This window comes from Abramis brama (assembly GCF_963993115.1).
Source record: "Abramis brama genome assembly, chromosome: 12".
Taxonomy (NCBI): domain Eukaryota; kingdom Metazoa; phylum Chordata; class Actinopteri; order Cypriniformes; family Leuciscidae; genus Abramis; species Abramis brama.
This window is the reverse complement of record NC_139974.1, coordinates 148,964-162,589: the sequence shown is the minus strand read 5'-3', so window position 1 is coordinate 162,589 and position 13,626 is coordinate 148,964. Positions and strand designations below refer to the sequence as shown.

The following is a 13,626-nucleotide window of genomic DNA, read 5'->3' as shown; positions in this document are numbered from 1 at the left end:
AAACATTCAATTAAATTCACATTTATTTCTATAGCGCTTTTCACAACACATCGTTTCACAGCAGCTTTACAGAAAAAGCCTCTAATTTAGAGAGATCTGTAATCAGAGGTGATAATGTCAGAGTAATGTCCATATGTCAGAAATGTTCAGTTCTAAGATAAAACAAATCATGGCGTTAGTTATTGTGGTAGATTTGTCCTCTACGCATCTGACTTGGGTTGAACCGAATGTCCCTGACACCTGAAAATATTATACTCAGTTGAGTTGCCTCTGACCGCTCGGGTTGACGCCTATAGGCCTATACGCTTATAAGAGTAGCTATTCTGAATCTAACCCCACTTAAGAGTCAAGCGACGTCTCGCCCCCTTTCGAACACTATCACTTGGTAATAGAAGTAAGGTCTCTAGTGTTTCGCTAAATAACTTGTTCCACTAACTAACTTACTGCACAGCAATAATAACTGACAGACTTCAGACAATGCCTTCGAACATGCTTTAATCACAGCCGGAGGATCTCAGACAAATCTCAGAGAGAATCCCACCAGCAAAAAGAACACAACAGTTTTTATAGAAAACGAGGATGGCGAAAATAACACGATACATTACATAATTTCCCAACAATTTGATTGGTTCTTCATAGGCAAACCCTTCTGTTACTAGGTAGAAGCAAACCGTTATCTCAAATCATTAGAAAAATAGAAAAGGTTAGAAGTTCATTTGATTACTCAGTATGTCATGAGACTATTCTAGACTGTTATATTTTTTATATTGTCTAGCCAGCATCTCAGTATTTTCCACTCGTTTCGACACAATCTTCAGAGTACATTTTGTTCCAGTGTGAGAATGTTAGGCCTGAAAGAGAAGTAATGTTAGATGTTAGAATTATGATTAGTTTGATATACAGTTTACTATTTTATTCATTAAAAACTCCATCACATTAGCAAACATCGTGTCCTCATTGTAGGCAGAAACAATGAGCCGCCAAGAACTAATCTTACCAAATAGCAATTAGCCAGAAGAGCTAATTAGTCTTACTAAACTGATTTATTTTGAATGAATTCAGTTAAATTTTATGTACAAATGTCTTCAATTCAATTAAGTACGGCTAATGAATTATTTTTGACCTATGTAAATATCAGCGGGTTGATTTGTGTGATGATGCTAACGTGGAGCTGTGAAGTGTTTCCAGATCCAGGAACACTGGATTCCTCATGACTCGAGCTCTGCCTGTACTCCAGATCCGCCAGCAGAGGGCAGTGATGATCTCACACGCAGCGCTGAGGAGTCTGGGAAATAAACCAGTGACTCCTACACTCATTATTACTGACCACTGCTCTCACCTGTCATGTGGTGTTGTTTCCATGACGACCAAAGCATTGCCATTATAACCATCACAGGATATAATTAACCAATAATCTTACATCAAACATAGTAACTAAGTGTCGTTTTACAGTGATATAAAACCACTGATGTGTTTGCTGTGAGAGTATATAGGCCTCAAATGTTTTGATTGATTTCTATTTGATATTTTCACATTTTTATTGAAATTTGTTTTTTTCTGCACTCAGTGGTTTTGAGCTGCAAATTATATCTTCACATTCATTTGAAATTTTGGCATCAAATGATATGCAAATAATCTACATTTAAATGTTGAGTTCTCACACATATTATGATCAAACCCCAACTTTCAGTGAAGGGTCAAAGTGAACTTTGCTGTAAAAACACATAATAAGATCCATGGTCCAGTGGCTTTTGTGAAGCGTTACTGGACAAGCATCACAAATTCTCTAAATAGACTTTAATCATGAACGTAGGAGAAATACACATTACAAAAGACAATAACCGACAAGGGACTGAACAAAACAGGAGTTTAAATACAAGACGACCCACGTGACTGACAGGTAATAATCATACCTAACCATAGAAACTAACGAGGAGATCATCAGTAACCAGAACTGAACAGAGAAACAGGAACTAAACAAAATAAGAGTCCCAGTCCCCGTCAGCTTGGGCCCTGATGACTGCCGCTGTGGCCACGATTAGCACAGGCTAGCATAGGCTCCTGATTGGCCAGACTATTTCTTTTTTAAATGTACTTCAGCGCAAACAAAAATAGACTCTCATCGGCCCATGAGAAACATTTAAAAAAGCAGGTGATTGGATAGATGTGGCATTTGGGTAAATCTGTCCAATCAGCTCCTGGTCAGATCATGTCAATCATCTTCATTTACGTCACTGCTATTGCTAGACGGCATAGCGGCAAAATGCCAGAAAGAGCATACGATAGTGGAGCACAAAAATGAAGAATACAAAGTTTAAAAGAACAACATGACCAAGATATACTGAGGAAAATCACTAAATTGACTGGACACTTCAAGGTAGGGGTGTGCAATATCACAATATTTGATCGAGGACGATCAAAATGTCTCCAGGATCTGCTTTTGTAGACGTATGGTTCAGTTCTGGCGCCTCTGTCTCTGTATGAGGAGACGACTCTCACACAAGTCTAGAATATTCATCCAAACACAGACCTCTATATACACTGAATAAATAAATGTGTTCAGCATTCTGCAACGAATATTTTTGGGATTTTCTAGACTATTTTAAGTCATAAAGTGAGCAGGATATATTAAATGTAGCGCATGGGTTCGGCCGGCATGTGTTGATGAATCCCGTGGGTCAGCCGGTCTCAGAGCCCTCTCCGGCTCTACAGCGCCACACAGTGTCCCAGTGTAAATCTGTGGTGAAGAGTGGAACTGCAGCGAGCGCTCATTAATAAACTGCCCCGTTTATTTCCACGTTCCCTCGCCTAGGCTAAAGCTCCAGAGCAAGACCACATCCGGCCGCTTCATCAGGGTCTGCATCAGGTCATGTCTGTTCCTCCTATGTGGAGTAGTGGAGTAAACTAATGAGAGCATAAACCCTTAGTTTTTACATGCTCATGTAATAGATTTATATACAATATTCGAAACAAAATTCAGACGCAATAAATTGTACATTAAGACAATTCTAAGATGGCATTCTATGGGTTTGTTGTGTGTACTAAAGTCTTTTAATCATAATTAGAGCGCCTCCCTCAGGCTGAAGAGTGCAAGGACATTCTGCCAAAAGTGTGTCTGATGTGTTCAGCCGTTAGAATATAAAGCTTACAAAATATTTAACATAAACTAGTGCTAAGACCCAGACGCTACTGTTGTACAAAGCCACATACATTCACATCACATGTTAATCACATGTACATTCACAAAAGTTCATTATTTGCATGTGCTTTTTTTTTACTTTTTTTATAAATTTTGTTACCTTTTTAAAATAGGGAAGTGATGTGTGGCTGTACCGCTCAGTCACTTGCAAAATAGTAAAACCAACATGAAAAAGAATCGTGATAAATCATGATATGATATTTTTTCCATATGCCCCCCCACCGCTAGCTCACGGCTGCTGAATCTTCATGGAGTCGAGGACTAGACCCACAGGACTGGCGTCGGCTAGCATCGGTGCCGGGGTGAAACTCCTGCAGCGGATCCTCAGCTCATCATGTCACCGCTCATATCTCAGGGGATTCGGGGGAGTTATTTTACAATGACACACATATTACACGGGTTGGTTTTAAGGCTGGTCCTCAGACACCAGTCAAGATGGCCGCCGTGACGATGCCGCAGCCTCACTACCATCTCACTCGATCGAGAGTCTGAGACTGAGATAGAGGGACCGAGTCAGACACTTCAGCCTCCCGAAGCGCTTCACACACAGATCTTAAATCTGCAGACACAGTTCACCGGCTCGTAGATGGAGGGAATCCCCGGACACAAGTCCTGCTACCTACAGCTCGGACCCTGCATGCTGGGATAAGATTGATGAAGACATGAAGACATGAAGACATGAAGACATGAGGGCATGTTGGGATAAACTGATGAAGACATGAAGACATGTTGGATTAAAATGGGACCTGAAAGTCGCCAGAACAAAGACACAGATGTTGCTGCCTCAGAAAGACAATATAAACACCAAAAGAGGTACTTTTCCAAAACCCTGTGTAAAGGTAAACTGGCGAATGGTGAAACTCAGCCCAGAGAACGGCTGCTTTATTCCGTGTTTCGTTTCGCGTGTGAATTGTGTGGGGACAGAGACATGCGGTCTGCACTGACATCAGGCTATAGTGAGTGGAAGCATGCAGCTGTGGGTCTAGCTGAGCATGAAGAGAGACACAGAGAGGCTGGCGTATGTTACTCGCTGGGCTGGCGGTGGGTGGAGATTGACTGTGAACTGTTGCCTTGAGATGGAGGAATTGAGCGGGTTTACAGCCAAATGACAACCAGAGGATCGAGACTTTGAGAAGTCTTCCAGACACTAGATGGTCAGCTCACGCACAAGCAACAAAAGCACCAGAATTACACCAGAATCCAGGACTCGCTGCAGAAGATCAGTGATGACACAAACCAATGTCTTACTGCACGGATGAAGCCAGGACTCTGTGTGTGAAGATGGACAAACTAGAGGAAGCCATTCTGTGGAATATGTGGAGCAACATACGGCAGTGTTTCCACAAGACTAGCACTGCTTTACAGACAGCTGACCTGGAGTTATGTAATGCTGCTATATTGGCCAGCTCCATAAGGGATTATCTGGCCAGTCTACCAGAAGACTTTGAGAGTGATGCAAAAAACATGTCTCCACCTTTGTCCCAGAGACAGGAGAAGGAAAAAACAAGCGGATGAATCCACTGAGCCTGACTATGAGCGGTCCGGCCGCGACACATTCAGAACAACTGTTTTATCGCCGTCCAGAGCTGGACAAAGCACACACTTCCTCACTTGAGTGAAGGCACAGACACTACTGGTCTAATATTACTCCGTTACAAGTAAAAGTTGTAAAGACCTATTTTTACTCAAGGAAAGGTACAGAAGTACTCGTTTTTAAAAGTACTTAAGTATCAAAAGTAAAAAGTAAATGTCAGTGCATTGTTTTATTATTGTTGCATTGTTGTGTGTAATACTGACAGTACCGTATGCCTCTGAATCTGTGCCTTCCCTCATATCAATATCAGATGTATTTCTAGAACACAGTTCCAGTGGGATTGAATGTGGGATTGAATAAGTCACTCAATAACGTCCACAATGGTGTTGGACACCCAAACGCCTGTTCCCTCAAATATTGCCCTGTTTAAAGTGTTTTGGCTGTTAGTATGAGTATGTTAGTCTTACTGTTATCTATAAGCTAGTGCGCTCCAAAACAGTGACAAAGTTCACATTTAGAAAACCAAACCCAACGTTGAAAACCGACTGAATCACCCGTCTCTGATGTCCATTGAAAATAATGTTCTGTGCAAATTGGATTTTAGTATTTTACTGGCCTCATTAAGGACTTCTCTGCCAGGAAATCAAGAAAGAAGTTCATTCGTTTTTTGATTTAAAATTGAAAGCAAAAAAATAAGAAAACGACTCATTTATTCATTTTAAAATAAAAGAATTGGACTTGATTTTATATTTTAGATTGAGGGGTATATAATGGATTTATGGCTTGAATATTCGATTGCCACATGTGGGCGGGGCTTGAGATTGGTCCCCTTTCTGCTGATTGGTCGCCCACAGATCAAGCCGTGCCGCTTTAGTTCTTCCACAGTTCAGCAGAATAATAGTCCTGTTGCTCTGCTGTTTATAGTTGCATATTTCCTCTGCAATAGTTCAGTGGCTCTGGAGGCAGAGGGTGATATCTTCATCTCTGCTGATGATAGCTGTGGTTGTAGAGCCGGTGTTTCTGGGTCATTATTAAACCGCTGCTTCGACAGCACTGGGCCTTGAGCTTGTGCTTTTGTTTGTTCGTAACTTTCTTACTGTGATGGTCCACCCCTTGAGGAATGTAGAGGAAACACTGCAGTATTGGCTGTCTCAGTGTGTGTGTGTGTGTGTGTGTGTGTGCCAGGTCACATTACTGTGTGTGTGTGTGTGTGTGTGTGTGTGTGTGTGTGTGTGTGTGTGTGTGTGTGTGTATCAGGTCACATTACTGTGTGTGTGTGGACTATGTACGGCACTGAATAAAAGTGTCCAGTAAAGCATAATGATATGCGGGGCCTCACACACAGAGCCTAGGGCCCGACCACCTTAATCCGCCCCTGCCTGTGGCCGAGATTTATACAACTGTGTGTGTGTTAAATTGTTTAATATTAATTATTTATTTTAATTTAATTAATAATCCAAGGCCTCCATCATTGTACTTTTAGTCCTTCATTTCCCACTGTTCATTGTGTCTGCTTCTCGTTGTCTTGTAAATTTTGAAACAATTAAATGAATAAAAGCAAGGATGCCAGTGCTGTGAGGTGTTTATTCAGATTAAACACAATTCACCATACATTTGCTGACTTAATATAATCCAAGTTAAAATAATCCAAATTAAAATAATTTAATTTCCCATTTCCGTGTTTATTTTTTTCTAAACCATCCAGTAACATCTTCCCAAACTGAACGGACAGGCTGAGGTACTACAGCGTCCACAACTACAGCTCCCACAAATTCCACAGCTTCCACCTAGAAGAATAAATAAAGTATTTATTTCTAAATCACTGTGTGAAAACTTGTTGCTTTTGTGACCTTAATCCTAATTTTAAATTAATTTAAACAATTTGAGCTTAATATAGTCTGTAAACCTGTGATTTGCTCATGTGAGACATTAATGAGTATCCTACAATATGATTCTGCATGCGAGGTCGTGTCGATCTACTGTACCGGCAGTGCCTGCGGGGATAGTGATATTCCGTATCTCAACTTCGTAACAAAGTGCTGACAGTTGTTTTTAATCACATTGTAGGGACGTATCTTTCCCACAAGGCTCTGTGCTTCTTTCAGAATCTCTTTAATGGGACGAGGCTCACAGAGCTTATCCAGAAGATTGTTGACACGGTATTTATCTCGGCCAGCCACATACTTAAGTTTCTCTCTCTTCACGATGGCCTCGTCTTCTCCTAATGAACTCCCACGGCTGGAACTCACACTGCTGGAACTCACACTGCTGAACCCAGCGCCGGCTACAGAGAAAGAAATGGAAAATTAAAAGCAATCATGACTCATGAGACTTGAATGGAATAAATGTTTCAGACTCAGTAAGAGTTCAGCTCAGTTGAGCATGTGCACGGTCACTTCCTGGTGTTCAATAAGCCAGCTTGGGCATTTCCTGTTAGCTGTCATTCTGGACTCGCTGTAAATCCACACAAAACCATCAATGGTTGATCTTTTAATGTTGTATTTATACTGTAATGCAGTTAGCACATGTACGTTATTTGCCAATAAACCAGATTTATTGATTGCAATAAAAACGAAGCTAACGGGAACGCTGGAATAAGAAACACGTCTGTAATTGGATACGCACATGCAACGCTTTTCCAGGACTTCAAATGTTATTTTTAATGTGATGAACAAATCATTATTTCCTCGTCCATCTGAGATCGTAAAACCGAACGTTTCAAGATGTAGGAAGTCCAACATTTATTAGAAACTTTCACTTATTTAAACTTTTATTTACAAATAAAAAGACAATAATTCCCACTGTGACCAGCAGAAGAGGAGCATTTATTGGCTCATATTAGCCGTTTCCAGTCATATTTTCACACTCAGATATTACCCTCATATTTAGTGATTGAGTGACACAGAAAGTGAGCACGGCTCCGTCGCTCTATAATCACTGAAGCTGTCAGTCAAGCTCATGATTTCAGCACACTTGTGAAACTCACATTCTGTTCAGTGATTAACTAAAGTGCATATTTAACTGACAGTGTGTTGATGAGAAACTGATGGTCGAACAGAACTTTGCTGAGGAGGAACACTGAGAAACGAGTCTTTATAACTAAATTAATGCTAGGCCTGAATATATTTAAGTGTCTATATTCTGATTATGAACTAAGTATTACACTAGTGATGCTGTTAAAGCTACAGACACACACCAGAGGTTTTCCAGCGGCTCATATTATTGCAGAAGTTCTTAAGATCGTTCCCGGTGTAACCGAATGAATGAGATGAGTGGCGGTGATTGACATTTGTGAGCACCTAACAGCGAGGAGCTCCTCCTATTTAAGAGCTGGTTGGCTATAGCCTGTGATGCGTCACGTCCGGCTCCTCCCCTTTCTGTTGTTGACACCAGGGGGACAATATCTCATAAAACACTGAAGCTTCCCCGGGCGCCGCCATTGATTAGCAGACCATCACCTGCTGTTAGCATCCCATTGACTACCATTCATTTTGGCATCACTTTGACAGCGAATAACTTTACATCTGAGGCGTTTAAAGACTCCATTTGTCCATTATTTATTTCTAAAGAAACACGAAAATGTATAAAAGGCTCCATGACCTTGTATCTTACGTTATGGCCCCGTAGAAGCAGTTTTTGTAAAAATAGGCTAACGATTGTGTCATAACCACGCGACTCTCTGTTGCACAGTAGAGAGATTACCGTATGGACAGGAGAAGCTGTCGGGCAATCAGGGGGACGTAGAGGCAAAATGACAAAATAATTAATCAGAATACCTAGCAAAAGTTGCTCCTGCTCCAGCTCATGGACAGCTCCTACTCACACTCTCCGTCTCTGTGAGATTCGGAAGGGAATGATTTAGATTACTCTTGGCACAGCTACTAGAAGACAGACGGGTTGCTCACGTCACATCACAGTCGTCAAGCTCAGTTTGATTCTGCGCAGTCGCTCAGCCATCAGGAAGAGAGTGCTTCTAATTGACTTAACCTGTCTCTGCTGAATCCATGGGGTCGCTGTGTCCAGTTTATATACTGTCTATGAATGACACTAGCTGCAGGTATGTGCGGTTAGCATGTAGCAGTTTTGCTTCTAGTTGCTGTGTGTGTGGCATTAATGATTCATTGTTGCATTCTAGCTTGTCTTTTCCCCTCCTTGGTTCCTTTGGCTTGTTTCATTGAGTGGATTCTAAGACTGCTCGCCTCTCAGTTATGTGCGAACTGTTCTGTGGAAAGCAGATTGTTTGGCTTTGTTCGGGGCTTAGGGATTTGCTGATGTTATGTGCAGTATCCCTGTATTCCAGCTAAACGGCGGGTTATATGAATGCGGTGTACCCGTGCCTGTGAAAGGATAATAGTGCACATTGTCCTTTTCCGGTAAGTGTCGTCGGGCATGTAGTTATGAGCTGAGAAGTTTAGCAGTTGTTTCATAAATCTTAGTAATTGTTTTGTTTTTCTTTGTTTGTATTTGGCTCAGGATTCTCCCTCTCATTCGTGTTGATCGTTTTCTCTGCTGTCTCGATAGTTGCAGCCCCTTATTTTCCAACTAATCAAGGGGATTGTTGCTGTCTGGTTTCATTGATTTATAGTTTGCTTTTATTTTGGGGTTGATGCTCACTGATTGTTGGAACAGGAGCACAACACTACGTGTTTGCTCCGTGCGAGCCTGTCTCCCCTTCTGTTTGAACTGAGTTAATTTGTTTGTTTTTTTCTTTCTTTCTATTGTTTGAATATTTGTATCTCGTTGGTGATTTGATTTGTGACTGTTTATTCATTTATTATTATTATTATTATTATTATTGTCTGCCCCTCCTTGAACTGCCACCTTAACGTGGTGGAGGGGTTTGAGTACCCGAATGACCCTAGGAGCTATGTTGTCCGGGGCTATATGCCCCTGGTAGGGTCTCCCAAGGCAAACAGGTCCTAGGCGACGGGTCAGACTAAGAGTGGTTCAAAAAGCCCTTATGAGAAAAAAGCCAGGCCCGGGGTTGGGGCTTGTATGCGAGCGCCTGGTGGCTGGGCCTCCCCCCACAGGGTCCGACCGGGCTCAGCCCGAAGGAGCAATGTGGGGCCACCTTCCCGTGGGCTCACCACCATAAGGGGCCTCGACAACCCGATCCCTGGACACGGAAGCTAGCTCTAGGGATGTGGAACATCACCTTGCTGGTGGGGAAGGAGCCTGAGATTGTGCGTGAGGTTGAGAGGTTCCGACTAGAGATAGTCAGGATCACCTCCACGCACGGCTTGGGCTCTGGAACCACACTCCTTGAGAGAGGATGGACTCTTCACCACTCTGGAGTTGCCCATGGTGAGAGGCGACGGGCTGGTGTGGGTTTGCTTATAGCCCCCCAGCTCATCCGCCATGTGTTGGAGTTCTCCCCGGTGAACGAGAGGGTCGTTTCCCTGCGCCTACGGGTCGGGTATAGGTCTCTCACTGTTGTGTGTGCCTACGGGCCAAACGGCAGTGCAGAGTACCCGGCCTTCTTGGGGTTTCTGGGAGGGGTGCTGGAAAGTGCTCCGTCGTTCTACTTGGGGACTTCAATGCCCACGTGGGCAGCGACAGTGACACCTGGAGGGGCGTGATTGGGAGGAATGGCCCCCCTGATCTGAATCCGAGCGGTGTTCAGTTATTGGACTTCTGTGCTAGTTACAGTTTGTCCATAACGAACACCATGTTCAAGCATAAGGGTGTCCATCAGTGCATGTGGCACCAGGACACCCTAGGCCGGAGGTCGATGATCGACTTTGTGGTCGTTTCATCTGACCTGCGGCCGTATGTCTTGGACACTCGGGTAAAGTGAGGGGCGGAGCTGTCAACTGATCACCACCTGGTGGTGAGTTGGATCCGATGGCGGGGGAGGAAGCTGGACAGACTCGGCAGACCCAAGCGTACTGTGAGGGTCTGCTGGGAATGTTTGGCCAAGTCTCCTGTCAGAGAGATCTTCAACTCCCACCTCCGGCGGAGCTTTGACCGGGGGAGGCTGGAGATATTGAGTCCGAGTGGACCATGTTCTCCACCTCCATTGTCGAAGCGGCTGCTCGGAGCCTGTCGAGGCGGCAATCCCCGAACCCGGTGGTGGACACCGGAAGTAAGGGATGCCGTCAAGCTGAAGAAGGAGTCCTATCGGGCCTGGTTGGCTTGCGGGACTCCTGAGGCAGCTGACGGGTACTGGCAGGCCAAGCGGACTGCAGGAGCCAGGGCCTGTGAAAGGATAATAGTGCACATTGTCCTTTTCTGGTAAGTGTCCTGAGGTACCGGGTGGTTGTGGAGGCAAAAACTCGGGCCTGGGAGGAGTTCGGTGAGGCCATGGAGAAGGACTATCGGCTGGCCTCGAAGAGATTCTGGCAAACCGTCCGGTGCCTCAGGAGAGGGAAGCAGTGCCCTACCAACGCTGTCTACAGTAGAGGTGGGGAGCTGTTGACCTCAACTGGGGATGTTGTTGGACGGTGGAAGGAATACTTTGAGGATCCCCTCAATCCCGCCGTCACGTCTTCCATTAAGGAAGCAGAGGCTGAGGGCTCAGAGGTGGACTCGTCCATCACCCGGGCTGAAGTCACCGAGGTAGTCAAGAAACTCCTCGGTGGCAAGGCACCGGGGGTGGATGAGATCCGCCCTGAGTACCTCAAGTCTTTGGATGTTGTGGGGCTGTCTTGGCTGACACGCCTCTGCAGCATCGCGTGTCAGTCGGGGACAGTGCCTCTGGGATTGCAGACCGGGGTGGTGGTCCCTCTTTTTAAGAAGGGGGACCGGAGGGTGTGTTCCAACTACAGGGGGATCACACTTCTCAGCCTCCCCGGAAAAAGCTATGCCAGGGTACTGGAGAGGAGAACACTGCCGATAGTAGAACCTCGAATTCAGGAGGAACAGTGTGGTTTTCGTCCAGGCCGTGGAACACTGGACCAGCTCTATACCCTCTCCAGGGTTCTGAAGGGTTCATGGGAGTTTGCCCAACCAGTCCACATGTGCTTTGTGGATTTGGAGAAGGCATTCGACTGTGTCCCTCGCGGCGGCCTGTGGAGGGTGCTCCGGGAGTATGGGGTCCGGGGTCCTTTGCTAAGGGCTGTCCGGTCCCTGTACGACCGGAGCAGGAGCTTGGTTCGCATTGCGAAGTAACTCAGACTTGTTCCCGGTGGATGTTGGACTCCAGCAGGGCTGCCCTTTGTCGCCGGTTCTGTTCATAATTTTTATGGACAGAATTTCTAGGTGCAGCCAGGGGCCGGAGGGGGTCAGGTTTGGTGACAACACGATTTCGTCTCTGCTCTTTGTGGATGATGTTGTCGTGTTGGCCTCATCAAGCCAGGACCTTCAGCATGCACTGGGACGGTTTGCAGCCGAGTGTGAAGCGGCTGGGATGAGAATCAGCACCTCCAAAACCGAGGCCATGGTCCTCAGTCGGAAAAGGGTGGCTTGCCCACTTCAGGTTGGTGGAGAGTTCCTGCCTCAAGTGGAGGAGGTTAAGTATCTTGGGGTTTTGTTCACGAGTGAGGGAAGGATGGAACGGGAGATTGACAGACGGATCGGTGCAGCTTCTGCAGTAATGCGGTCAATGTACCGGTCTGTCGTGGTGAAGAAAGAGCTTAGCCGCAAGACGAAGCTCTCGATTTACCGGTCAATCTACGTTCCTACTATCACCATGAGCTTTGGGTCATGACCGAAAGGACAAGATCCCGGATACAGGCGGCTGAAATTAGCTTTCTCCGCAGGGTGGCTGGGCGATCCCTTAGAGATAGGGTGAGGAGCTCGGTAGTTTTGTGTTTTTGTGAGTTGTGCAAATATTAGTTATGTGAAGTGTTGTGTATGTGTCTTTTGTTATTTTTGTTTATTTGAAACCGTTGTCAGTCATGCACCTCTAACCAGCCATCAGACGTTGCCGTGTACAACGGATGCTATTTTAATGTGATTTTCTTCTTTCTTTAAATTTAACTTTGTATTAATAAAATGTTGTACTTTTTTGATACCCACGTTTCTGCCTACCTTCCTAAGAGAGAGTCGAACCTGTGTGACCTAATGACAATCTTTTAGGTGTCATTTATATTTCCCTGGGTGAAATTCCCAAGGGTGGCGTAGTCAAAATTCCTTGTGTCTGAAACCTGTACCACTCCGTCACACCGGCATACGGTCAAACGGCAGCGTGTAAAGCATGTAAAGCATGTAAAAAATAAAAACACTCACTTTCCCTGATCAGATGAACCACATATCCATTGCCGACATACAAAGCCCAGTGCTGATATATCCCTCTGAAGATTTCAATGAGGTCTCCAGGCTCCGGATCCTTATCATATAGGAGAGACATCAGTCAGTCAGGTGTAATATTTAAAAAAGATACAGAGCCATTTAAATCTGTCAAAATATAATATCATACTGTTTATCTAAAATAACATTGAACTTGTGAATAGATAAAACAATAAGAAAGTGTGAAGTTTGCCTAAAAGCAGCTTCTGTACACATGACATGAGCTCGTTTCAAAGGTTTAGCTTTCTGTTTCCTTAGAGAACAACTTGTGTAGTTTTTAAACTCTTGGTTGGTGATTTGATTTGTGACTGTTTATTCATTTATTATTATTATTATTATTATTATGACCGCCGCTAGCGTAGCTAGCGAAAGCGGTCATATAGGGATTGTCAAAGTTTTTTTTTTTTTTTTCCCGTCACCTTACTGAATTTTTCGTCAACGATACCAGGGACACCGAAGCACCGGGGAACATGAAATTTGGTGGGCATGTAGCCCCACTAGACTTCTAAGGAAAAATTTCGTTTGGTCCCCGGGGGCCACTCCCCCCCCGCGCTGGGCCCCCCCAAACCCCAAAAAATGCAGTTTTTCCTAAATAACTACCTGAACCGTGGCACCGAGGATGAAGAAATTTTTATGGTATGTTGGTCTACTAGACTTTTACGGA

At 44.4% G+C, this 13,626-nt stretch overlaps 1 protein-coding gene across 1 annotated transcript; it reads right to left on the bottom strand.

Moving 5' to 3' along the window:
• Positions 1–6,033: 6,033 nt before the first annotated feature.
• LOC311093798 (phospholipase A and acyltransferase 3-like) lies at positions 6,034–13,023 on the bottom strand (the record flags this gene model as incomplete). The annotated part of the gene is made up of 3 exons (XM_084131391.1): positions 6,034–6,520; positions 6,719–7,017; positions 12,903–13,023. The coding sequence occupies 3 exons, from the start codon at positions 13,021–13,023 to the stop codon at positions 6,416–6,418; spliced, it is 525 nt and encodes a 174-aa protein (XP_083987517.1). The 3' UTR covers positions 6,034–6,415.
• Positions 13,024–13,626: the final 603 nt, after the last annotated feature.